Below are 27,665 nucleotides of genomic sequence, written 5' to 3'. Positions count from 1 at the left end.
CTCGAATAACAGTTTCTAATAAGTTTTTTTTTTAACAAAATTCATGTTAATATTTGTAAATATATTACTTCGTATAGGTTATTTAAAATCAAAAAACATTTTTTTTATTCGAAAAGACTGTTACAAGCACTTTCGAATCGCCAGACATCATAAAATGTTGGCATTGACAGCTATACGTGAAGCCACCACTTCCTCGAAAGGCAGATCTGCTGAGAAGAGTCGGAGACAAACTCGGCAATTGCTTTTTACAAATTTTGTTTTACAAAGAGTCCATGACAATTAATAACTTCCCAAGTGTGTATCAAAAATACATTAACAACAATTTATTATATTTGTTTTGTAAATAATACTTTTTGATTTTGTACTTTAACACATTCCACTAAACGCCTCTAAAGTTAAACCAGAAATTCGTAGACTTGTTTACCGATTAAATGATGAAATTTGTTCTTATTGACATTTCGTCGAACAAATATAGGGCAGCGTTTTCCACTTCATACAAGTTTATATTCTAACAGATAAGTTTTGATATAATCTCTAGTTCTCTAGCATCGGCTATCTTTAATATTTGTAAAATTCTATTAAAATTGTCATCAAATTTCTATATCTCAAAATTCAATTATAAAATACAGATCGTGTTTACTAAGTAAGTTTGTCAATTTTAAACGACATGTATATTTTTCTAGTTGTGAACTAAATAAAAAAAAACGGGCACAAGTATAAATATTTGTTTTAACATAAAACGAGGTGGGCAAATATATATACCAGCAAAAAATAACAGAATTTATAATTCCCGTACGCCATTTGCAGCGTTAAAAAACCTAAATTCCAATTACAGCAGTCCTCTTTATAGACACATGTCACAAAAAAAAATGTTTTCTAATTTCGAATACGGGATCGGCCAATAAGAGAAGTGCATTCAAAACACGACTTCTGTTTTTGACAGCTCTTTAACCAATCAGATCGGAACGGAAAAAGATTAAAGTCCGTACGTGTGTCCCTATTAGAATTTAAAAAGGATTTATCTTTCAGCTTTACAATTTAACGTTCGAATAGGAACTCATTCACGGGAAATGTGAATACATTACATAAACATGGTTTCCTAATCTAATCTATAGGGGGTCAAGGCTAGGCAAAAAAAAGTTTAAATAGCTCTTTATGTATACAATAAAAAGTATGGTGTATTAGTTATTAGCGAATGAAGATTTAAAAGGTTATGATTAAATAAACAGTCGGACAATTGATGTATTTTTCTAATATTTGACCAGTGAGATTAACGTAGTAAATTCCGTCCACTGCAGTGTGTTAATACAAAAATTTTTGTATCACAAAATCTTCCAAAGTATTTCGTGTTTGACATCACAAAAATCTTTATCATCGTTATCATTTTAGCAGTAGGACGTCCACAGCTAGACACAGACCTCTTCCATAGGTTTTACTTGTAATTGGTATGACAATTGTATCTATGTTTAATCCGGTATTTTACTAAGTATTGTATCTATAAACCGGTACGTATTAACGCTTACGAATTACTATTTTAAAGGTAATTGTAAAGGACGCTGCGGTAATCTCCCAAATGGTCTCTCAAAGTAGATCAAGCAAAAGGAAATTTTATTTATTCTAATGGTAGTAGATGTTAACATTGCAAATTTTAACACTTATCAAAAAAATGAGAATCGTGTAAATGGTTCCAATTCAAATTAATCTAACTAAAGAATACAGGGTACGTTTAATACGTATGTTAATTAAATATATTCCTTCGTTTTCTTCTATTTCCTACGTCTTCATGTTAAGTGAATTTTTTCGTTTGGTTAGCTGCTAATCGAAATCCTTTTTAAATTGTTCCCTCATTTATGTTTGCTCAGATGTCACCGCGGCGGATATTGTGCCGTGTGTTCTCTCGGATTATTACGCAACAGTGGTCGCAGCTGCTGTTTGGCTATCCGTAACATACTCTTTAAACTTCTTACTTAATTATAATTGGATATTTCGTCACTACTTTGTCGTAAGTAAAACATATCGTTGTCAAACCTAGAGTTTTTACTAGTGTGACCACTTTAACCAAATTAAAAATTACCTTAGCAATTAAAAATACATATTATGGTTTATAAAATAGTACATGAATATACTTCCTACTGGAAATCTAGGTTGAAGGCTTGTGTCCAGCTGTGGATGTACTGCGGGACTACAGTTAAAATGATTATGATGATGACGACATAGATTTAAAATAAAAAGTCAATAAATTAAAATTAGAATAATAATATTTACTTATTTATTTATTGACCCTTTTTACAATTTTTGTAAAATTAAATACAATATTTACAAAATAAGGACTCTGGTTAACTGAATATAACGCAATTACTATTTCAATTATCATGATCAAGCACTTTGTTTTATTTGTAATGTACTATCTTTTCGAAGTTGGTGGCAAATAATTTTAACCAGTGACCTGTAAGAAGCGGTTGAAACTTTCGTCCGATTTATTTATAAATTTGGTCGAATTCGATACGTACAATGTATAAAAATATGAGTTCAAACTTACAACAATGAATAGATCTCCAATGATATCGTTGTGACTATTAAATTAAAAAAAAAATCGGTTCTCTTTTTTAAATTTCAAAATTTACTTTTATTAAAACGATTAGTTATTGATAGAAACGAGTGAGGAACAAATCAAGAGAAAAATAAGTATTAAAAAATATTTTAATAAAGTATGTCGTTCTTAATTATTGTCGACCACAGTTAGAAAATCGATTACTGAACTGTATCTCCTGTTGTAACTTATACGATTTTAAAATATTATTTACATTTTCCATAAGACAGAATGGAACTAATTTATACCAAATCTTCATTCGAAATTGAAAAGGAAAAATGGAAGCAAATAATTCTGTTATTTTTTTTACTGTAGTAAAATTATCTCTTCATTAGGATACGATGTAACAAGATACAGGCGGTTTGATTTTTACTCAGCGACATGCCAACCACGTTCGCATGCAGGAAGAGAAGGCAGTGTAAACTGATATTAGTTTTAAATTAAAGTAATCAAGCCTGCACATTATTCTTAAGTTAAGAAAAATAATATTAAAACATTATATATTGAGATAGAATTTTAATCAATATTAATAAAGCATTGTAATGAATTCCTATTCTCGTTTTGGAGCAATTTAGTAGTTTCGTATAATCAATTAAATAAGGAGATCCACAGAAGAACGAAGAAGAGGATAGCCGTTGGGGCCCAAAATTCTGAACTAGCAACTACGCACCGGTAAACACGATGCAAGTAAGTTCACCACGAAGTGAATTGATGACATAGTTAAGATCACGGGAAGTCCCCGCATGCGGGCAGCGCAAGGCCAACCATCGTAGCGATCTTAGGGGAGATGTGAACTTCTTTAATCTTCTTTACTCTTCTTCGACCTATTCTGCAAGATATCATAAAGGAGGTTTCCTGATTCTTGTTGCGAACTATTGTGCACAGATACTTTTTGTTTTAGTATTAGAGATACATAAATTATAAATTTATAAATTGATAACAATATCTTATGAGGAGCCATACTCAACACCCTACGACACACGTGTTTGACTTCAAAAGTCAAATCAGTAATGTGTTATTTATATCGATATATACATCTTTTAATTCATCATAAGATTAAGATTCAAATCTCATCATTTCATAATCATCTTATTTGTATGAATACATATTATAACAAAACAGTTATTATTAATCAAGAAGTATGGTTTAAATATGCCTAACCTGCAAATATGTAGTTATCCAGCCCCGCATGTCTTTCCATTAACAGTGACAGTAACATATTATGTATCTCAATGGTGAATGAAACCGGTATAGGCGGGCAATTGTGGCGCAAGGGCAGATATCATGTTTCGCGACAAGACCTGTGATAGTACTTGTTAGGGCTGCCATCTAGTATCTTCTAGAACGTATTAATTTAATAATGCAATAGTAAACCCTCTCATTTCAATTGCTTTGCACTCACGCTTCAGTTGCTTTTTTATGGAAAAACCGATGACTTTAGGAAAAGTGTTACTTAATGTTAACTAAAGGCAGTAATACTCAGTTGCTCAGTTCAGGGTAAGCGTTGCTTATTGAGCCATGGGTTATGTTTGGGGTTTATTAAGGAGATTTATACAGAAATCACGAGGTAAACGAACAAAAACACTAACGTGTCGCGAATAGGCTATTGCGGTCATAAAGTTCTAGCGCGGAGAGAATCGATCAGTAAACGCAGCTTATGACGTACACCCAAATGTTAAACAATAAGACCTGGTTAAGGTTGTCAAAAGGCGTTGAATGTTGTCCTCTTCTAAGCAATACTATCGGAAATCTATGCGAAAGGTTTATCTCCAAAAGTCGACGCCTTGAAGCTTAAATAATGATAGTGATGCTAATTCAAGTATTTCTTTAACATTGTTTGTATTAACTTTATAGTGTTCGATTAATCGGATATCAACCTCGTCGATCGACCTTAAAAACAGAGAGTACCTTGAGGGTGGACTTCCTATATTATGCTTACTGGTGTATACATTACACGAATATAAACCATGAAATAATATCCACTTTTTCATAAAGATTCATCTAACATAACCGTGACATAGTGTTTTGTAAAGTCAAGTTAGGTAATATAAAAAATCGGCATAAAATGCGATCAAATTTGGTGTTGTCAACAAATTTTATGATTCTTGGTAGGATATAGATATGGTGGGCTAAAAGCCAGCCCTGTTGACGATGAACCGTACGCGGGCGTTCCCGCGTCACGGCCGCAATGACAGCTGTCACGTGGGACGCACGCACCTCATTACCGCGCGACAACCGATAGATCATCGATCCAGTGTTAGAGATCAATCGGCGCTGGTGGTCCGAACCTTAAAAACCTTCTCAAACAAGATCGGCATTTACGCGGATAATCGATTCTGTTGTTGATCGATTGCCTATTTTATTTGTTTCGAACGTTAACGTTTTTGTTAAATTTCTTCTGCTTATGTCAACGGTTTGCCTTTTATTACTCATTTCCCAATCTTTTTTTAAATTAATTATTTTTATCACTGTATATTATGAAATTAACTTTGCAATGATGTTAACTTTTTTTATTATTATTATAATATGGTTTATATGGTTAAAAATAAATTAGAGGAAATAGCAGAATTATTAAGTAAACCTTATTGCAAGTAGTGATTATTGTTTAGACATGTGATGTAAGCTATTTTTAGAATTCTTAGTTGTTATTTTATAAACACTGCACGCAAAACCACAAACTGAAATTAAAATAATGTTTACTAATATATTTGTTTATTCAATTTCTAAATACGATAGTTCGTTCGTTGCAATCGTTGTCATCAGAAAGTAGTGAAATAAACAAGAGTTTCATCAGTTTTAGAATAACGCTCTACATTTACTATAACAATAATTTACTTTCTCGAAAAGGTAAGTTGGTTAAAGTTTGCTTCACTGGAACCCATGAGTCCATTACTTCATGTTATATCCACTCAAGGAGAGTGCCCGATATTTTGATTCATGAGAAGTAATACGAAGCTTTATTAATGAGGTTTCTCCGTAATATAAGGTAACATTGCATCCACAATGTCACAAAATATACTAAGATCAATAAATGTAAAATTACTGCACTCATTTATCTTAGATATTCAGTGTTAATTTTTAATTTATTAATAATTGCTTTTACGTTCATAAAATATTGACTTAACGTCGTCAATCCGCTTAGCGACGCCCTTTGTTAATTAAATAATAGTCAATTAGAAAACTATTTTCAAATTGACTAGTTAAACAAAGTGTTACGTAAAGCACGGATGCGACTTTCTTTAAATTTAATAATTAATAACTCATCTCTTGCTCAACACGTAAAAGGACAAAACGAGCATGTTATATGTGTATTAAATTATCATCAAAAGTTTTAAACGGCGCTTAAATTGTATCGTTCGTTCTCTTCAGGCCACTATGAGAGGTAAAATGAGAAGTATTGCTATCACGGTAATTTCTACTAGCTAGTATTACTCAAATTACTGAAACAACATATCAAAGCTTTACTACAACTACATTGTTTTGAGAAAATCGATTAATCATATCGATATTTACAGATTAAGTATATTGTAATCAGCAGGATATAGATCTGCTATAAGAGGTGCGACTTGTGTTACATTGATTTTTTCAGGATTTGGTAGATGCAGAGCTCCAAGGTCACTGGGTGAATGCTCTGAGGAGCGATCAGGCGCAGAAGCCTCCGACAGGGGCAAAGCGTAGGCTTAACAGACCATCTGAGTGTCGGTCTTATGGTGTTCCCATTCAGCGATTTTCCACGACCATAACTATATTGTCAGACCACCTAGCGTGAGGCCTGTCCACGTCGCTTCCGCGGGCTCATGGTCGCCACTTAAGACAACCACAGTCGATTTTACTACCAATAGAAAGTACTAAACCTGCACTGCTGATACAATATACTATGCTGATACGATAATGAATTATTGTATGCTTCTAAAGTTTAGTTATAGGAAAAAGCATAAAGGCTGTAACGTCATAGATGGCCTTCTGCAATTTACATTTACCACTATATAATAGTAGCAACTACCGGCTCCCGAACGATTTAGCTTCACGTTGCGCCGTCCATTCAATGAGTAGCAGATAGCTAAGAGGAACCGGGACAAAAGCTATTACGTTGAATACAAATGCCATCAGACGGGGGATGGGACCCCAGTCGGAATTACGAACAATATTACCTACATCGGTATTATCTATAAACATTTTAACGTACGCGCTTAACCCGCGGAGACCCGCGTTTGATTCCCCGGCGAGAAGCGGTTTAAGGGGTGCGGTTTAGTTCGGGGGCGATTTTTTGCAATACCCACGGGATGCTGAGATTGGTTAGTTTCGCGGCGTATTATTTGATCGCGTCAGCGGGTGTGTTATCACGTCTACTCGTTTTAAGGACGTTTATACAATTTGCAAATAACTACGGCATCTCATTATCTTTCTGTAATTTTTGTTCATAATTATACAGAAAAACAGTTTTACCCTAATCTAGATAATACGGCATGATGTTCATTGCTTCCTCTAAAAGCGGTGCATTTTTAGTTCACCTTTTTTTTATTTTAATTGACGTCAAACATTTGACAGCTAGAGATAGGTGTTTAAGTTTACTCTCTGTGTACGGGAAGAGAAACGTGTTTTTAGTATTTTCATCTCAAGTTTTCTATTTTTCTCTCCATAAGTACCTTCACGGTTCCTTTATGAATTTACGAAAAAAATGAGACAAATTAATCAAGCCTTTCTTGAGTTTTGTGCTTAGCAACATATTCGATTTCGATTTTTATTTATATAGAAGTTAAGGTACGAAAAAAAAACTTAAAATTAAATTTAATATTAGTGAAGTATCAAATGAAAAGTTATCGCGACAGCTTCAATTTTTTAGCGCACGTAATCTGGTAATGTTTCATGTTCCTGTTATGAAACATCGCCTCACGCCATGGTGTCAAATTTAGGGATATTTTGGGATATTTGAAACCATTCCGAAATTGTTTACGGAACCGGAGCGCACGTCAATTTTATTCGGATGATTTGAAACCGAAATTAGGATTGTTTGCATTCCTATTTAACATGGGCACGTTGATTAACCGCGCATTCCACATGATATTTTAATGTTATCATTTGGTAATTAGTTATATATTTGCAATCAAGTTTAGATGCATAACCGCTACATGCAGAAATTACAACATTGAAGTATTGATTACAAATAATCAGTTGCGATTTGAAAAACCTATGCGTGTTGTAATTATTCGCTAAATTTCTAGCACAGGGAGTTGTTTGAAATGCTTGTGTAGTTAAAAATAAAGCTGAAAATAGGAGGAAAAGTATATAAAATATTCACAGGTGCTACAAAAGTTAGATACTTTAATTTATAGTGAAATTTAATCTTAGATAAGTAATATGAAATCGATTAAGCTTGGCACATAATCGATTATTTAATTTGGCGAAACGTAACACGAGTTAGGGGTGCAAGTAAAACTGTACACCATATAAATACGCCCATTTTGTCTTGAGTGCGGAGAACATTATCTAACGGAGATAATATGTCACAGTGGGTAGGCAGCAAGCGAGCGCAACCTGCCGTGACGGGAGGGCACCACGCGACACGCCACGTGTTAGACGAATCGATTTTATTATTAACTGTAATCGATGTTACACGTACGCGATTACCGTTGTTACAGATACACTATTATTTAAAAACATCTGTTTAATTCATACACATAAACTTTTTGGCCACCAACTTAGGGTTACGTTTCATATTTTGAAAATTACTGGAGCATTTTTTTATGCGTAGCGACGTTAAACATATTTGAAAATATTCAAGAGCAAGTAGACCAACCTAGTCTAGCAGGTTTAATTAGAATTATAACATACCAGTTTTTTTTTATTTATGTGTCTGGTCGAGCAATAATTATATAAGTCTATTTGTACTTAAGTGATACTCTCAAAAAAGACGTAGTGTTTAACAATTATTATATTCTATTAAAGATAAAGAAATGATATCTTTTACAGATTTACTGCCTGGATTTTTTCAGTTATCGAAATAATTCGGATATCTATGACCTAGGAACTTCTTTATTCATAATACCAAAGATAGTAGGGAAGTAGTATAATTTTATTATTTGTGTACAAACATTAACTCATACGTAGTTTTCCAGAGCTAAGGCGGGCTGGTTTTCAAGTTAGTTTTAAGTTATAGCCTTGACGAGTAGGTTGCGCGTCCAATTCCCGACATGGTTACAGCTTACAGTTAATGATTGAGCTCCGAATGAAATTTATCAATTACTAATCTGCATTAGCACGCGTGGCCGATTTCTAAGACAAGACTTATGTTTCGACAGTGGCATCTCTACATGGTTAGTAACAATAGAGGTGTTGGGCAACTTCCGCCACTAAAGTTTGTCATTTCGATCGACTTAAAATGTGTTCAACAATATAATCTCCAATTACGGGCGTTTGCGTGTAAACGAAAACGAAACCGTCCCACATACGGCTACGCGATGCACGGGGAAGCCCCGAAACTGCTTGTCGGTAGCGTTTCGGCGGTGTCGGGTTGCGGCTCCGTCGTCGCTTCGCTCCATCAGCAATTCCAAATTTAAATTAAGCGTGCCCGAACTTTACTTCGCTAACCGTTTCGTAGTTGCATCGTATCACGTTCGGATGCTCTCTCTGGCATTTGCATCTGATTTTTCTTTTAGTTTCATTTTTCTTCTATTCAATATTAAAAAAAAAGTTTATTATATGAAGTTTCGATAACTGTCGTGTGACGTAAAATAGAAAAAGTTGTTATATATTTACACATGTATTTTTCGAGTGCATTTGGGTCCACATACATGCATTTACACTTTTCAACACGTATTGAAAAATGTAAGTGCATTAAAATAAAATAACGATAACACTAAAGTTTTTTTTTGTCATGATTATACTTGTCAAAGAAATCAATATTTTTTATAAAATATGTAAACTTAGCCATCAATTCCTATTCCTTCGCAAGCTGTTGACGTTAATCCATAGGACGAGGGCGGCAATATAGTCCGGTGCAGATCTTTACTGGAACTTGCGAGTGTGAATGCGACAACAAATGTTCTGTGCATTCACGCGTGAATCGTGGCTTTATAGCATACAAGATGGAGAACGTAACGGCGTAAGCGACTTGTCTCTTATGATTGAACTTCATATTTTGCATCTCATTTATATCTCTTACATTAATTGAATTTTTAAATGAATATTGAAGTAACACTGAAACAATATCAACTGGGATTTCCGTTGCAATAATAAAGAATGTACAAGTACAAAAAAATAAATTAAAATTATCAGGGTACAGTTCCATAATCCTTAATGGGATCTCGGTATACGAACGGGTTATTTTAATAATTAACCTCAGTTGTCGCGGCGAGAGTTACGGCATTATGGCGTCGAACATAAATCGATTGTCCCGCGTATTTTTGTTCCACGTCGGTAAGAAACAGAACGCCCATTCGACCGTTACGACTAGGCTACGCAGCGGTGAGCACCCATCTCCCTCTAACCCGTATGTGAGTGTATTATCCTTTCCTTTCACCTATTTGTTCAGTGGGGCATTGCGTGGGTAGTCATAAAAATAGCCCCTTTGGCGCCGAATCTTCCAAACCCTCGGTATTTCAATTTTGCGTCCGTCCTCTTGTTACGTAGTATAAGGTGTATTAGAATCCTATAGTTATATATTATTTGTGAAGGTATTTCACCTATTTATATATTATCTATTAAAATTAGTGTCCTTCATATTCAACGAAACAATATCTTTAGTTAGGATTATCCAATTGGAATATTAATCATCCAATAGGTATTGAATTTGTAATTGCTGACTACTAATTACAATAACTGCGTTTTAACAAATTCATTTTAATGAAAAAAAAAAATAAACTCGTTTAAAGATACTAGATACCAATGGCAATTTTTTTTATTTGTCTTCTTTTATCGTAAAAAGAAACATACGCGTGTATCTTTGTGTATCTTTGCTATAGATGTACAACTTATAATATATACACTAGTCACTATCTAATGTTAACTTTTTTTTGTAATAACATGTATTAAAAACTATTTACCGCACTAGTGGTACCTCTTTAGAAACATCAAACATAAATGGTAATGCCAAAAATTTTACTGTACAGCAAAAAATCTTACGACAGGCTGAGGAGGACATTACCTTTAAAAATGAACGTTGTATTGAAATCTCCTCTACATTGAATAAATTATGTACAAATAAGATAGTCTCTATCAATGAAAATAACGGTGATGGAAAAAATAACTCCAGTTCCATTCGACTAATCATCGTATTGTTAAAAGTGTTATAGACTGTTAATTAAAATTTAGAATGTATGTTTATAAATAAATAAATGTAAAAGTACTTTTCATGATGTGTCATATAAAGAATCTGGCAAGGCATCTTCATCCTTTAGTTGCTATGAGTCGAGAGAACGCTACCAGTGCTCCCGATATTCTTAATTGTTTCTGAGCCAAAGAATTGATTATTTTCAAGTCAATGGTGCAGCGGACTAAAAGTTTGATCTTTTGAAATGGCGTGCTGGAGATAATTTTAACACACATCATGGACAGCAAGTTGCTCAAAGCAAGATGTCAATTGATCGGTTCTGAACCAGCTCAAGATCAAGACTAGGCTCTCCATTATGTTACCAATGAGAATTGAGTTATATTAGTAACATCGCTCGCTGATAAACAGCTCGTTTCAAAGTAGGTGTTGTTCAAAATAGATGGTTTATCATCTATTTTCGCTTCTTTTAAGAACACATAGCTGATCACTTACCCTCTGGTTTAATCAAGTCAAGATAATGACTGTACTTTATAACAACTACACTGAGCAAGGCATAGGATAGGATGGCATGAAAAGACCTTGTCATTCAGTTCATCACGACACGCACTTCAGAAATGACGACTAAGAAGAAGATTATATAATAGACACATTAAGAAACATTAACTTAAGAATAAAATTGCATATACACATTCCGAAATACTACTTTAAACCGCATTTAATTTTGATTTAAAAATATTTAACTGTATTTGTGTAACTTTTAATTTCAGAACATACCAAATCACTTAAAAAATTATTAGTACTATAATTAAACAAAAAAAAATCAAAATCATTCAAATACGCCAGACAAACGCAAGTACAAAACCAACAACCTATACACTCGAAATCAATTTTTTTTTCGACATCCCCAACTGTCATTGTGTCAATAAGTGTTTACATCGTCCTGCTAGAGACTCGCGAAACCATTTTCGAGTTTTGACATTATTAACAGAAAAATTGGCCTTATGAATGATGGCAGAGAAAAAAAAATACAATATACCTTTGATATTTTTTGCGTCCGCCGACCGGCAGATGTCGTTTCAAAGTGTCTGGTTCGATTACCGGCGGTGTCACGTCGAGTACAGCTTTATTTAACGCGTTGTATTCGATATTTTTCATAGGGATCGCCGGCTTATATATATATATCTTTGTGTCAAATCATTAAAATGTTCAACGTTTTTAAAATCAATATTAATTTTAAATGGATTTTAAGTCTGTTTATAGCTGCTAGCCTATGACCAAATAAATAATTAATATTCATAAAATTCCTTAAAAAATTAAATTTGTTATTTCTCACGAATGTACTTTTTAACAATTTTTTAAGCGGCTTAATACAAATGAAAACATTTATGTTTTAGCTGATCTTATATAACCTAAATAGCGATTTGTGTCATTTGACAACAAAATATTGTTAAATGTCATAAATCCTGTAGCAATGACTATATCATATTCAAATAACGTAATATTTTTACGAATAAAAAAATAAATTAGTCACATTTTTCCTTAACCATGCCTTTCGCAAAATTGGCCGTTCAAATTGTATAAGTCGGCCGCTGCGCTTGACAAAGAGCTAATGGAATTCCTACACCAAACATCATAAAATAAATTTTTATAAAGCATCATCAATAATGTTCGCAGAATAGACTCCGCTGCATTATGTTTGCGTCCATCTTGAAGGGATCAACTGGACAAAGGCCCAGGCCGTGGGTCCGAAACATTTGGTCCGTTCAGAATTTTTAATGTGGCGAAATTGGATTAAGGGCCAAGTGTTGTCGTTTAATACATCCAATTGTATTTTGGTAGCGTATCGTGTGGCCATAATAATTTTATTTAAAAGATACGAGATCAACTTTTGTTGAATTTGATTCTTTCATTAATTACGCGTAATTTACGTCGAACTAATCTATGATAATAAAAATAATTTAAATTTCCTACGATACCTAATTATCGAAATGCTTTAATAAATTTCGAGTAATAATAAAGACACAAAAAAAATAATTTGAGATAATTACCAGAAATGAGATACGCAAAAGAATCAAAGTCACCGATGTAGTTCGAAGAATTATTCATCTGAAGAGGCAATGGTCGAGACACACTCACGCAATCGACTGCCGTTGTGTTCGAACTTCTAGAGCAGTGTTTCCCAACCTTTATGGTGGCATGCCCCACCATAGCCTTTCTAAAGTTCTTTTGCCCCTCTTATGTGACATTTATAATTTTTAATACAAAAAAAATTGTTCATTTAAGAAACTAAATGATAAGTTTTAGAAAGAATTCCAAATAATTTTAATGAATATTTTTCTGTCTTACTTTATTTTATATTAATAATTACGTAAATATTCACTGCTGAAGGGTTAACTTGGTAGAGTCCATTTTCGAATAAAAAATTGCCACCGTGTGGGGCGTGGGCCTCACGTTGGGAAACATTGTTCTAGAGTAACGATCACGAACCGGGAGATACAGAGTGGTCAGCCCATTCACTAGGTGGATTGACAAGATAGTCAAAGTCGCCGAAAGACGCTAAATACGGGCAGTGCAAAATAGGTTTTTGTGGCAATTTTCGGGGAGTCCTATGCCCTGCAGTGATGTAATGATTATAATTTATTTCGCCATGGAAATTTTGTTAATAAATTTTATGTCAATAAAATTCTAATTTAATGATACAATAATATTTTCAATAATATCAACAAATTCTTTCCAAATTTTTGTACTATCTATATCAGTAAAGTATGGTCAACCTAATGTTCACAATAGACCGGGACATATGTTTGGTAAATTTAATTAAATCCAACAAATATTTAACGATGTTTTGACGTGGTCATTGTTGATTTGAGTTCAGCTTCTCAAATTTTTTTATGCTCTTCCAAATGTCAAGGTGTTGGACGATATACAATTACAGTTAAACGATACTCTACCGGAAAAATATAGTTCTATTAGAAAGGACCTAATTCAGTATTGCTCATGATAAGCTGGTTGCGTTTGTCCGAATCCATTTTCTTAGTACATGCACCCTTTAAAGCGGAATTTAATCGATATCAATTACCGATGTATCAAATTTATTGGTGTTTCTGACAAAAAGAAATTTCCAAAATATGGAAAAAAAATTTAGTGACTTGTCTTACTAGATTCTATCGAAACAACGGGCGTTAATGTTCTACTATTCTAAATGAATTTTAATATCTGATACTTTCAATCGGGTAATTAATTGTGTTTACAAACACCGCGAAAATGGGTGTTAAAAGTGCATGATTATAATATTTATGCTACCCATAGCTGATAAATGAAGTAAATAGTAGTGCAACATAAAAATTAATAGTTTCATAAATAATAAATAACGTAATGATAATAGTAAGAAAAAGTGTTTTCGTAATTCGATTTAACATTTTAAATATTTTAAATTATTTTCCCTATCTGCAACTGCAGGATTAGTACTCTCAAAAGTTTTTGGCCTGTTTCATTTTAGTAGTTTTAGAGTGATCAATGTGTAAGAGTTTTAAAGCTTTTTGCTGACAAAAAGCTATGTATTTACCAGAGTAAAGATTTTACATATTTATAAGTTTATTAACTTCTTTAAAAGCTTTAAGCGCCCAGGGTTACCTAACTATGCTTAAAGATTGTGAAAACTTAATAACATTACGAAATGTTAGAAAACGTAAGTCAAATAATTAAATACTATTTGTTCGCAAAGTTCAAATATTTTTATGAAATTAATTACTTTGTCATGAAAAAAGGAAGCCAAAGTATATTTGAGTGAATGAACTTTCTAGTACACTTCATTCAATCGTTGAAACGACAGGACAAACTGTTGGACTCTGCTCAATTAAATTCGTTGGCCCAAACTTTCAGTGTAGGTTGAAACTTTGTAGCTTTCAGTTTTTGAATACGTACGCTAAAAGTTACACTGGTTATATAGCGTGCATTAATTTGCACTTCGGCTTGTTTAGACTGAATGTTCATTATATATTTAAATTATATTTTAACACAAAGTTAAATCATGTTCAAGGCGACATATGTATATATTTTCTTTTAATAATACAGCTAAAATTGAATATAATAAGGCTTAAGATGGAATGGTTTAAGTGTTGTATTAAATATATTGTAAACGTGACCACCAAAAAATCTAGCCGTGGTTGTTATGGGCTCTTTTCATATCACAGTGTGTTTGATGGGTGTGAGACAGGAGCTCATTTTGATTTTGTTTTCTATCAAATTAGGCACTGCGAATATTCATAAATGTATAAATACGAAAAAAATAATCGATCAACCTGTTAAAATGTGTCTGAGTACTAACTAACTTTTTAAATTTTCTTATTCTTTTTGTAACTTCAGTCTATTTACTCTTCTAACATTTTAACAGTTATTTTAAAACGATTCCTTAGTCAGAAGGAAATTATAAGCCGTAAATCCACTGCCTTGGCAATGCGGATTGGTAGATTGGAAAAGTGACAAAATGTATAGACGAAATAAGCCTAAAATAATTTACAATTTATGTATTAAATAAATTCGTTTTAGTTAGAAATAGCTCCGAGGCGAAATGTAAATTTTTAAATAGATTTTAGAATTCTGTGAAATTTAATTCATGGCCGAAATAATTACTAACTATTTTCGAGAATTTATTTGAAAGCTTTAAATAAAGTTTCTATAAGTTCTAAAATGAATCTGGCAACTAACAAAAAAAATTACATTTAAGCGAAAATGATTGTATTGTAATAAAACTAACTTAAAAAAATATATCACGGTTTATTTTTATTAATAAATGCTGATTCGAGTGCTTTGCTCTACGTAGAGTGGATCAACAACTATAATTTTAAGGTATACGTGACCATAGGTTCAGAATAAACCGCAATATAACTTGATGAAATTAGTTTTATTTCAACAAAAAAAGGTACTCACGCTGGGAATGTTGTCGTTATTGCACACGTTCTCGCTGAGCAGGCGGTCTCTGATCTCCCACGCGAAGATCGAGGGGCATTCGCGCTTGTAGTCGGCAATCTTCTGGACAACCGGCGTGGTCGCCACTCGCGGCTTCGAGCCCCCGATAGCGCGCGGCTTTATCGACCCCGTCTCGTAATATCTGCGTGCGAAGCTGAACTTAGTTTGGATTGTGGAAAATGGCGAGAGCGTATTACACGAAATTGGATAATATCAAATTTATCAAAGAAACTCATGTATTTTCTAATAAAATTCATTTTTCCTCGTAAGGCAATATGCAGACGAAAAAGTAATAATTATTATCAAGTCATACGTTATTATAAACAATAAAGGAACCGAAAAGTAATGTCGTTTCTGTCGACATATTTTACAGAAAAACCGATTGATTTTTACCCCTCTGGCATTGAAAATTTGTATACTAGAAGGAAAAACAGAAGAGAAAATATAGTTTATTATAAATAAAAACTTGTTAAAAATGTAGCCGTGTGAATTTAAATTAAAGGCGACATTTATTTCCAGTCCCCCTAAGAGGTTGTCTTAAAATTTATAACTACTTATTAATTCATTCTATACTAACTCATTCCTACTTAAAGATAATACAAAAGAAACGCACGATTGTTCCACTCGAAGTATATTACTTGTGACTAACACGCTTTTAGGTATAGTTAACTAACTACCGCGCGGTACAGCGGTCACGGTCGTTGGTGTTGTCAAGAAATGTCATCAATCATTATTATCATCATGCCAGCTTAAGCTACAGAATTTTTAACAGAAGTAGGCGATTGACATTAACTTTTTCTGTTGCGAACACATTCAAAAACATAATTACGAAAAAAATAATTTGATTAAAAATAATATCGTAAGCATATTACATTATATCATAAAAAGTCGATTTCAGAAAACTGAAGCAATGTAGAATTTGATTTATTAATGTTTGTAAATACTTAAGGCAACACGTTATAACAGGTTTTTATGGTTTTCACTCTGTATGCTTATTATATAACCATACATTACTTAATTGGGTAAACAAATAAGCGAATTTGAAGAGTAAAATTACAGATACCATTTAAATGATTTGTCTATAAAATTAAAAAAATATATATCAGTACGTACGTCATAAAGATTATTATTTACATAAAATTTTAAATATTGATAACACATTTTGTATATTATTTATCGCTCACGATGTTTTCATTGTTTTTTTTTTTAACATACGGAAACGATAATGTAACCTTTTTAATATTGTGCATAAGTTTGTTAAGACCCTTATTTTTCTCTTATATTTCAACATTTCCTCTTCGTTCCACTTAAAAGGCATTAGTACACAATTACCAATATAATCTCCCAAGCTATCCCCTCAACTTCAAGTGCCTATACAAACATCGAATCCAACTATAGTTCGGGTATACAAAGTAAAAAATCATGCGAAATTGAGACTTAAAGTATACGACATAAGACGGTTATAGTTTGAAGATTTTTAAAAGATGATATGACATTATACAGGATGTAGTAGAGGATGTGGCATTGTTAAATAGACATATGCATGTCTGCAATGGAACTAGAAAGAGATTCGCAGAATTTGCAAGTTGCAGATGTGCTTATTCGCTTACATCTTAATAATGTTTAGCAAATATAAAATTAAAATCATTTAAATTATTTATTAATACTATCGAAATTTAAAATAGAATTTCGGTTTAATTCTACATTCAAATTTGTATAAAAAATACGTTTAAAAACAGATAATAGATACGTTGACAGCTGACGTCATGTGTCAACAGAGATAAAAAATGGCGGAATCGAAAACATGGTTAGTCGAAAAAGATTACAAATAGAATAAGTGTTTATTTAAAAATAGCGAGATACAATGTCAACGCGTCTAAACAATATTAGATGGAGGCACGCGTGTCATCTGTCGATAATACTCGAGCCGACGTTGTGGAGGACTATTACGGTGTCGAGGGTCGTCGCCGATGGCAACGAGTAATCGCTTTCGCCTCGGGCGGTGGATTTCCGAATAGGTCTCGCTGCGTGCGCAAAACTACAGTTTAATTGAGTAGAGAATTCCGAACTCGACACTTTTCATGTTATTTTTAATCAAACATTTTCTGTATAACACATGTATGTACATACTTTCGTAAAAGACACATGTTTTATATCATTTCTAACTTCGTTTTATAGGTCCCCAATGGTTATATTCTTTTCTAAGTAGACCTTTATCGAACCCTAGCATGGTCTAACAATGAACACGAGTCTAAAATTATAACGTCAGCAAACAGTACCATAAAATATAAATAATACATAGACTAAGTGTACCAATTCAGCTACAAAGTTTCATGATGATATATAAATAATTTCACGTAAACGATTTTATTATTTTTACAAAGATTTTTAAAAAAAATAATGTTTTGATGTTTAATTAAGACTTTTTCGAACCAACAACCCAATAAGAAGCGAAAGAAAGGAAAAGAACGCAAACCCAAATAAAAGCTTTTTGTTCAATATCACTTACTAATTAAAATCATTTTATTATATATATATGAATATTGTTGTAAATATGTCATGAGTTTCATGAAGATACGTTTGAACTAAATTTTCATGTTACCTGTTAATATCCGAATAGGCAAATTTATTTCGAAAATTTAGTAACAATTTTAACATAAATTTGTAATAATAATAATAAGGAACCTATTTAATATGAATGATTCCTGTATTCAAATAATTGGTGAAGTCGGTACCAGACAAAAAGTTTTATCGCAGCGCAGTCCAACAATGGATCAACCGTACTGAAATTGCGAACAATTTGCCGTCCAATCGGGCGGTTATTGCAAAGGACAACAATAAATTGATCGAAATCAGTTTCGTTTAATTCTAATAATACGAAACCGAACGTTTACCATCATTAACTTACTGTTACCGATCCACTGCTATTTTTGTATTGATGGAAAAATCGTTTTAACATCCCATGAACTTGTTTATGCCACCAGGGGTTCATAGATTAGATTCACATTTTCTGGGGGGTCCAGATTAATGAAGCTCTTATCTAAAATTGTTCTGTGACGAAAGTAATCGTTAGTAGAAAAAAAAAATTAACTTACGCCTAATAGATAAATAAATTAAATAAAACAAATATTTGTTGTATTTTTAATATATATATGTAAAATTAAAAATAATTAATTTGAAAGAAAACCTGAAGTGGATTGATTTGTAATATTTAGTTATATTATTTTTTAATCGAAACAGTGTTAGACTACTTGATAATTGACATTTTCAAATTCCGTCAGTTAGATTTGACAGGCCACAAAGGGTGCTTAGGCTATATCTTCAGTTAAGGTGGAGAAGCGCAAGGGCCCTCAGGGGAGATTCGGCTCAGGCTGCTATATGTTACTATTTTCCGGATTCGGAGGTTGTTGAGCTCTTAGATCACTTCAGCGGGCACTAAAATAATGAGTATAATTATTTTAAAAATAAGTAAATAAAGAGCTATTAATTAGCCAAATTCTTAATAGTACTACATTTACCTTAAAGTTTTTTATTGCATTTGAAAAAAATAATGATTGGCTAGCTTAAGTTATAAATAAAAAAAAGAAAACAATCATCATATGCAAGAGCACACATTGAATACTTGAAAACAAAATCAAGAATGAAACGCCGAACAGCGGGGGTGCTTCTTAATTAGGAGTCCCGCAACGCTTGCCTTTCTGCAGACCCTAAGACCCAAGTAACCCCTTTCAGTAATTGGCATGATAAGAATGTCTAGGGGTGTGTGGGAAAAATGCCACAAGGAGCATTTGCAGCCGTGGTGGTGATCGGGCCATACAGCTTGCTTATATGTTAATATAATTCAATTCATTTTTATAAACATTTTCCCGTATTAATTTATTGTCTTGCTATACGAACTATTTTGTGTTTAAAAAGAAAGTAATAAAGTTAACCAAAATCACTCCTTTTCTCACGTTTCTCTTGACTAAAATAAGTTTACGTGTCTTTTCTTACAAGTCTCTTTTATTTATAAAAACTAAAATAAAAAATATTAATCGTTAAAGCAAAACTTATTCCAATATATGTGATATAATAATGATCTAAAACACATTATCTTTACCTGTGACTGTCGCAGTAATCCCGTAAACATCAATGTACAATAACAGATGAAATATTTTGTTGATGTTATTACACTATTTTAAAATCGATAAAAGTTTTTTATAATTGTCGAATGATTCTATTAAATGAATTTACGGAATATCTCACGTTCAATCTTTTTAAAGTCGTATGTTATTTGTTCATATTAACATAAAGAAAAACATTTTGCTTTATTCCATCAACAAGCGAAACCATTACAATTGTAAGGGCCGCGGGCCAAACGATATGCCCCCCCTGGCCAAATCACTTTCCTATAAGATCTCTTGAAGTGGCGTCAAGCAGTCTGCCACAGTAGGGGTGCCAATTACCACGAAATAATGTTTTATTTAGATTTTTATTTAGGGGCGGCGATGGGACAACCCTGCAACGCACACCCTGTATTAAAATGCCTAGTTTCTTTGATTGACAGATCAACACTTTTTTATTAATGTTTTTGTTCTTTATTGACTTATACTTTAGAATTTTTTATTCATATAATAATCATTTGTATTTTTATAAAGCGTACGTATTTTTAAATACATTTAAATATAACGTTTTAATTAACTCCTTTGTTTAAATTATTGCATTGGTTTTTTATAATTATAATAATTTCATGTTATTGCTATATATGCCCATACATAATGTAACAACTGTTATTTAATTTTAGGAAGTTGTTGTAAATTGGACAGGCCACATAGCGCGTAGATGGTCGTTATGGCCTTAAATTTCTGGTGTAAAGACTAGGAATCGGCCAACACGGAGAAAGATTGATCCACGAGGTGGACAGAGGATCTTATCAAGATTGCCTTAAGATGCTGGAAGCAGACTGCTTACAACCTGTGTTATTGTAAATCTATGAAGGAGGTCTATGTCTGGCAGTAAACCTCCTGCAATTGAATAGATGATATTATGATGGCATAAATTTAATAAATTTTGTTTAAATAAAAAAGATAAGCCTATAGACGCCCACTGCAAGGCTCTTACGCTATAAGTTATTTATCAAAATTATCGTCGTCTGTTTAAGGTTTAGAGGCTGTTTAAGCTTAGAAGTAGAGTTGTGCATAAGTATTTTAATTTCCGATAACTAAAGTGGGGGACGTAATCCTCGCGATAAAATCGCAATCAAACAATAAATCGGCGAGAAATTAGAACTGGCACCCCTCAGCACCCTGTGTCGATTCCCACCTCACCCGCGGAGCACACGTCCATTCAGCCAAAAACAATGGCGGCCTACACTATGGGAATGCAAACTCAAACTATTATATCGTATTGTATTGATTAAGTCATTGAAATATTTCCTTAATTCTGTCCGCGATGTCCATTGTGTCCCTTCATTGTGGTCCTTGGGAGGTATTATGGGAACCATGTCAATTTGTTAACGCGTGGCTCAAGAATTTGACCCCATCTTACTTGACATAATCGATTCTTTGCTTTTTGTTGGCGCCACAATGAAGTATGCTTTAATATTTCCATTTATTTAATACTTCATTCCATTGTTATGGGTGCTTACATTGGATGTACCTTGAAGTCGTGCTTGTAATGCGAAACTGTGAACTCAGGAAACATGTTTCTTGTAATTAAATACAACACATTCTTTTTAAAAAAATATTTTTAAATGATTTTCTGTTAATAGACAAGAAAAATGGGTTTTCTGTAAAGTTGGTCTTATTGAGTGAATATGTTTATGTTATTATTGTTTTATAAGAAGCTAGCAGATAGTACACGAAACTATCAAGTTTACGTATGTCCCGTCGAATCATTAAAAGAATAAAGTGATTTAAAATGAGTTTCACAATGGTCAATGCCATTGTTAACTTAGACAAGCCTATGTTTGAAGTGGCACTAGGAATAAAGAGCATACATAAGTTTACATAAATAATCTATTTTAAGACATAATGTAGATTATTTATATGAACGTATACTTTCACGGTCCTATGAGTAGATTGTGAAAATGTTAATTGGCATCAAGACCGCCCTGTGTATACATGGGGATTGGTAAATCGTGTAAAAGTTTCAAAGAGGTGAATGTATAGCCAATTTGTTGTCAATTAATATGTGGTACAGCCACAAAAATCAACGGTTTCAGAAATAATAATTAATGTAATGTTAATATAGTAAGAAAAATTGTTTCCATAATTGGGGTTACTACGTATTAAAATTTATTATTGTTTTCCACTTGGTACTGCCAGTATTTATTGGCCTGTGCATTCCAATAGAATAAAAATTAATATGACATTTATAGAGTGACCACATTATACTAATAGCTGGTACAAACTTAAGAACTTTTACACTTTTTTGCTGACAAAGAACTAAACAGTTCCCTTTTTAAAGCTTTTCACCTATACCTAATCAACTTGTATATTATTTACGTGTTCTTGCAAACTTTTCCAGTCTTATGAATTAATTGTGAGAATGCTGTTATTTAATAAATTTAAGCCTGCTCTGTGTACATGTAACAATGTGTAATAATGTGATGGAGAAAGAGCAATGTACAGACCTGCCGAGTATCTTAGAGACGCAGCCGTTGGAGACCTGCAGGATGCGGCTGATGTCGCAGGGTCGAGCGCCCGAGTGCGCCAGCTCTACTATCTTCTGCCTCGTGGAGTCTGGTAGCGGTCGCCCGTTGACGTAGACGCCGCCCAGCTGGTTGATGCCGCTATGCCCGGCCGATGAGCACCCGAAGAGGGCGCCGCTGCCCATCGCCGCGCTGTGCATCAACTCGTCTATAACGAAACCTTTAATTAGTCATTATTCTGCGCTTACGTATTCAAATTCAATTTTATAATATAATCATTCAATTAAGCGTGTGCATTCAAGTGCGTGTAAATGCACTGTTCGATTGTAAATTATTTTAATATACAGTGTTTTGTAGTAAGCTACCAATTCGATAATTTTTTCCACTTTTTCTTTAAGACACCAAATAGATTCTTATAGTGAGAGAAAATGGAAAGCATATAATAAGTAAAAATATTTTTTTATTTTCCCATGCAAACCGTAGACTAAAGCATGTGTTTAAATTAAACCTAAATATAAATTCACTTTATTCAATTGGGCATTTAAACGTACTTTTGAATCGTCAATTATTTTAACGTACAATAAACTATTACCGGCTCATAACACTGATCTGCTGAGAAGAGCTGGTCAGAAACTCAACAGTTGCTCTTTTTAAATGAAATTCAACAATGTTTGGTGTAAACATTATAGTATTAACCATATAAATAAATCTACTAATCTAGTTACTCACATTTTAACCAACTAAAAACCTTATTTTGAAGCTACTTCTTTCTTACTTTAAGAAACTTATTTTGTAATATCATCGTGACGTTACGAATAATATTTTTTATGTGTGTTATATTTATTTATTTATTAAAAAGACTAGACTACAACTGTTTATATTCATATTTGTTTAGGTTATTACTTAAGTTGACGATACGTGTGCATTTACATAAGCACAATAATCTCTTACGACAGTAGTACTTGTAGTTACACATCTCCAAAATACAGATAAAAAACAAAACTAGAACGACGCAATTACGGCGAAAAAATTAACTAAATATAAAAGTAAATTATTTTGGTGGTAAATTGTTTTCTTAAAAAACACTCTAAAATAATTTTACGTAATTTGCCAATGCTCCTTCATCACCAGTTTATAGAGAAATTGTTCATCGCTTTATTTCGATAGACTGGGCTCTGTCCTAAAATAGTGGAAGCGGCTTTTGTAAGTAGAAAGTTGCTTGCTTAGACTTTGGATACATTAGATGCCACAAAATTTGTTTCTGGTCTCTTTCTAGTCGTAACGTATTTCTTGCGAAGTTTAGCTGCAGAACTACATCGCAATTTTCCAGAATACTTCGCACATTGTATATTTGACACGTGATTTTTGTTGGTAATGGCAAACAAGTCCTTCTTTCAGGAATGAAACAACCTACTAGCGTTGTAGTTTCTAGCTAACTATAACTTGCGAGTCAAGTCAAGAATGAATAGGATCTTCTAGACAAGCATCTTCTAAGACCTCGTTATCGCTTAACATCAGGCGAGACCGAGGCCAAATTCTCTATTCTATAACCAATAAAAATTTCTTCCATCTGATTCAAATTTCGAATTTCAATCAAATTGGGTTCTTCTGACTTTTCTTCATGATGTATGCAAATTGGACTCGGAGGGTTAAATATGCTAAGTAAATAATAAAATGACACTGAAAATAAAAATAAAACTAAAATATATCTATGAATCTAGAACACCATAAAAGCAATCAAATAACGAAGGTAAGAGAAACCTAAATGCGTATTCAATCCGCATCTGCTTCAATAAAACTCAAGTGCTGCCAGTACGAAACACGTCGACGCAAAAATATAGAAAGCTTAAATGAAACCTTTTCAAAGAGTTTTCTTTTATCATTTAGACGTCTCTACAAAAGTGGTCAGGTAACTATAATGCAGGTGTGAGCGTAGATATATTGCGAGTCTTAATAAAAGTGTTAAAAAACTTAACCCGTTTGAAAAAAATAATCCGCTTGGCGAAAATAAAAAAGGATCGACTTGCAAAAAAGTTTCGCGGCGTTCGAAAGAAAACCGCAAATTATTATCTAATCCCCGTTGAGGAGATACCCCGGCCTTATTGTAGTGAATGATCCGTTACTTTAGGCTTGTTAAGTTTTCGTAGAAATCTAATTTACTATCTACAGATATTCAATTTTAAAAACCTTTCAATGTAAACGTATGGTTTTTGTTACTTCATAATGTAGAATCGGAGAAAGTGTTCATAAAGTTAAGTAATACGTACGCCTTACCAATACAATGGTAGGTTTTAGAAGTTCAATGTCCTTCGAAATAAAAACGGAAATCATTTGAAAAATAAATAATATTTAATTTTTGGTCAGTCAATTTATTTTACTATAATCTATTTGGGTTATACTACATTTTTAACGAAGCAAGCTCACAGCCGCTAAGCGAGCCATGGAGACAGGTATACTCAACATTTCTCTACGATATCTCTATGAGTAATGGTCCAGCGAATTAGTAAGTATAAGTAGCAATCGGCAGGCCACACTATGCTCAGAACAGATGACTGCTGGGGCCTTATATTTCAGGAGTGGAGTTGACCAGCGCAGCGCAGGACGTCTACCGTTAATAAATAGTTCCTGCTAATGTAATAATGTTATATTACATCTCTAAGACAGGGGTTAAATTTATCATGAGATATAAAAAGGCTATGAAAAACAGGTTAGTTAAATATTTAAAACTTTTATTCAGGTAAACAATAATATTTATTCCTAATTAATTTATTTCGTATTAACAAGGTTTAATATACTTGGATGTGAATCAACGTAAGTTTCCTTAAATCCGAACAAAATTACACATGTCCCCGCCATCTGACAGTTGTCTATGCACAATTATAAACTTTCCCGCCGCTTTTTCGCGCCAATAAACTTCAATGGATGCGTTAGATCGGATGCGTTCAGCCAACGGACAGATAATTCCTTTTTTTACCCACCCCTTGCAAACACGCCTCGCGGTAAAAAGTGAACAATTGGATGCAATTTGTGGGCGAATTTAGGGCAGACCTTGATTAAGGCCTCAAAGGGTGGGAGATTCGACGAAAAGTTTATTGTTTTCTCCCTTCAAAATTGCGGATGCCTCAGATAGTAATTTGGCCGAACAAGATCCTTGTGGACAACGTTTAATTCGTCTTTTGTTTTCTAAACTACTTTTAGCAATCAAGCGTAAAATATACACAAATTTACACGCACTTTTGTATCCTCAATTATTTTAATGTTATAAGTACATTAGAAGCTACCAGCGACTCGGAATGTTGATCTGCTGCGAAGAGTCTTCTAAAAACTAAACAGTTGCCCTAAATGAAATTTAAAATTTTCATGTATAGATTATAATATAAACTTAGTAAATAAGTCAAGCAACCAAGTTCTGCACATTTCGATCGACTAAAATCTCTTGAATTCCATAGTAAGATTAATCTAATATTAAACTTAATTTTAGATTTAAAACTAAGACATAACTGTGGATATTTGTATATAGATTACATACCCTAACATTAAAAAAAGCATAGCCTTAATTATTAAAGGTTAGGTTATGGTGCGCAAGGAGAGTAGTTATTAAAAATATATCTTACAATGGAAATGTTTTCGTAGCGTTCATTGCCCCGCGAGACGTATTAATTCCGCCACCGTTCGCCAATTAAGTGACGTATTTTCACGCCGAAACCCGTTATTAATAACACCTCTTGGTGCTTACCTTTCGTCGTCGACTGTTGGCCGTGCACTAACAAGCAGGCGGCTGTTAAAAGAACAATGGACAATCGCTGGGGTAGACCCCCACGCCATGTTTACTGGAACGCAAACGATAGACTGAAGCGGGGACCGGAGCGGGTTACGACGCTTTTCTTAAGCATGGTGTAAATATATAAACTCGTAAAGTGAACATAAAGGTAGATGATATAGATGGTCTGGTTTCCAAAAACGACATAAATCATCATAAATCAAGCGAGAGTTTCTTTTCGTCGAAAACTATTCCATTTAAAAAAATGGAAATCATCATTTCAGAAGTAAGATACCCCACTGCACAAGACATGGGCCGCTACCAAACATCGTCATGATAACCAATATTGCGTAACCTGCATTTAGTGTGACTTTTTCTGACCTTAGCTATGTTCTGTCGAACTAATGGCGGGCCCATCCAAACAAAAAAGTTTAATATGTTTTAAAAATAATATAGATCAATATAAACTCGTAAAGTCAATATAGAGGTAAAAATTAGTTAATGAGAACGAGATAAATTTTCTGATCCAAAAAGAAAATTGGTTTCTTTTAGTCAAAAACTGTTACATTTAAAAGTATCTGTATGCTTATTCATGGCAATATTGTCTTTATACTGAACCAAGAATATCTATATGTCCTACATATCGGTGCAAACGCTAACGTCTATCATTTGGACCACGCGTATATACAGCGCGAATACGCGTGTCGTGTGAGGGAGTGTTTTAATTTCAGAGGTGCAATTTATTCGAGCGATTTATTTTTAATCCTCGTTTTTATGGACGCGCCTCTATAAATTTATGTATAGTTGTAGGTTTATTTTTATTATTTTATGCTATTATTTCGTACGGCGCAGTTTCGTCTAGCGCGCCACACTTCATGTTCGATATACGGAAATGTTTAATACGTATAACACGTAACTATAATTATGATTACGAAATTATTATTAGTTTATAATATAGATATTACAAATTGTTATGTTATTATTTATTAATAGTTATTGTTATAAAATAACGTATAAAAATGAGGTAATGTTTATTCACGATAAAAGACAATTACCAATTCGCGCTAATTCGGCTACTAAATTAAATTTATATTAATTTGTTTCTTCTATAAATTTCTATGAATTTTTCCTCCTTTTTTGCATATTTTAAAAGTTCATCCTAATTATTACTTGCTTAGAATATAATAATCGACGAATTTTAACGGGAAGATATATGTCATAATTTAAGTTTGAAAATTGTTAGTAGGCTAAATTGAAATGACTTATTGCTGAATATTAAGACAGACGAATGTCGTAACTTTTATATTCATATGTATACACATATATATAAAATAAGGACAACGTAATTCATGGGCAATTGGTTATAGGTGTAAAAGTTTTAAAATAGTAAATTTCAATCACGGTGTATGAAGTAATCTTTCTGAACTATGTCATTTATTTACTTTCT

The 27,665-nt window shown here is 33.1% G+C and overlaps 1 protein-coding gene across 2 annotated transcripts in view; it reads right to left on the bottom strand.

Moving 5' to 3' along the window:
• toy (twin of eyeless) overlaps positions 1-27,665 on the bottom strand; it is an 88,429-nt gene that overhangs the window by 36,043 nt on the left and 24,721 nt on the right. Inside the window, exons 3-4 of one of the 2 annotated variants that reach the window (XM_068766843.1) lie at positions 22,441-22,678; positions 15,789-15,969 (exon numbers count right to left, since the gene is read on the bottom strand). In XM_068766843.1, coding sequence (XP_068622944.1) covers positions 15,789-15,969; positions 22,441-22,678 — 419 coding nt within the window. The remainder of the gene's footprint in view (positions 1-15,788; positions 15,970-22,440; positions 22,679-27,665) is intronic. The other variant, XM_068766844.1, reaches the window with a different exon arrangement.

Source organism: Battus philenor, unplaced genomic scaffold (genome assembly GCF_028537555.1).
Source record: "Battus philenor isolate CCGP_79_NKW_IND1 unplaced genomic scaffold, ilBatPhil1.0.hap1 SCAF_22, whole genome shotgun sequence".
NCBI classification, from domain to species: domain Eukaryota; kingdom Metazoa; phylum Arthropoda; class Insecta; order Lepidoptera; family Papilionidae; genus Battus; species Battus philenor.
Note: the sequence above shows the minus strand (reverse complement) of the source record. Positions and strands in the feature narration are given on the sequence as shown.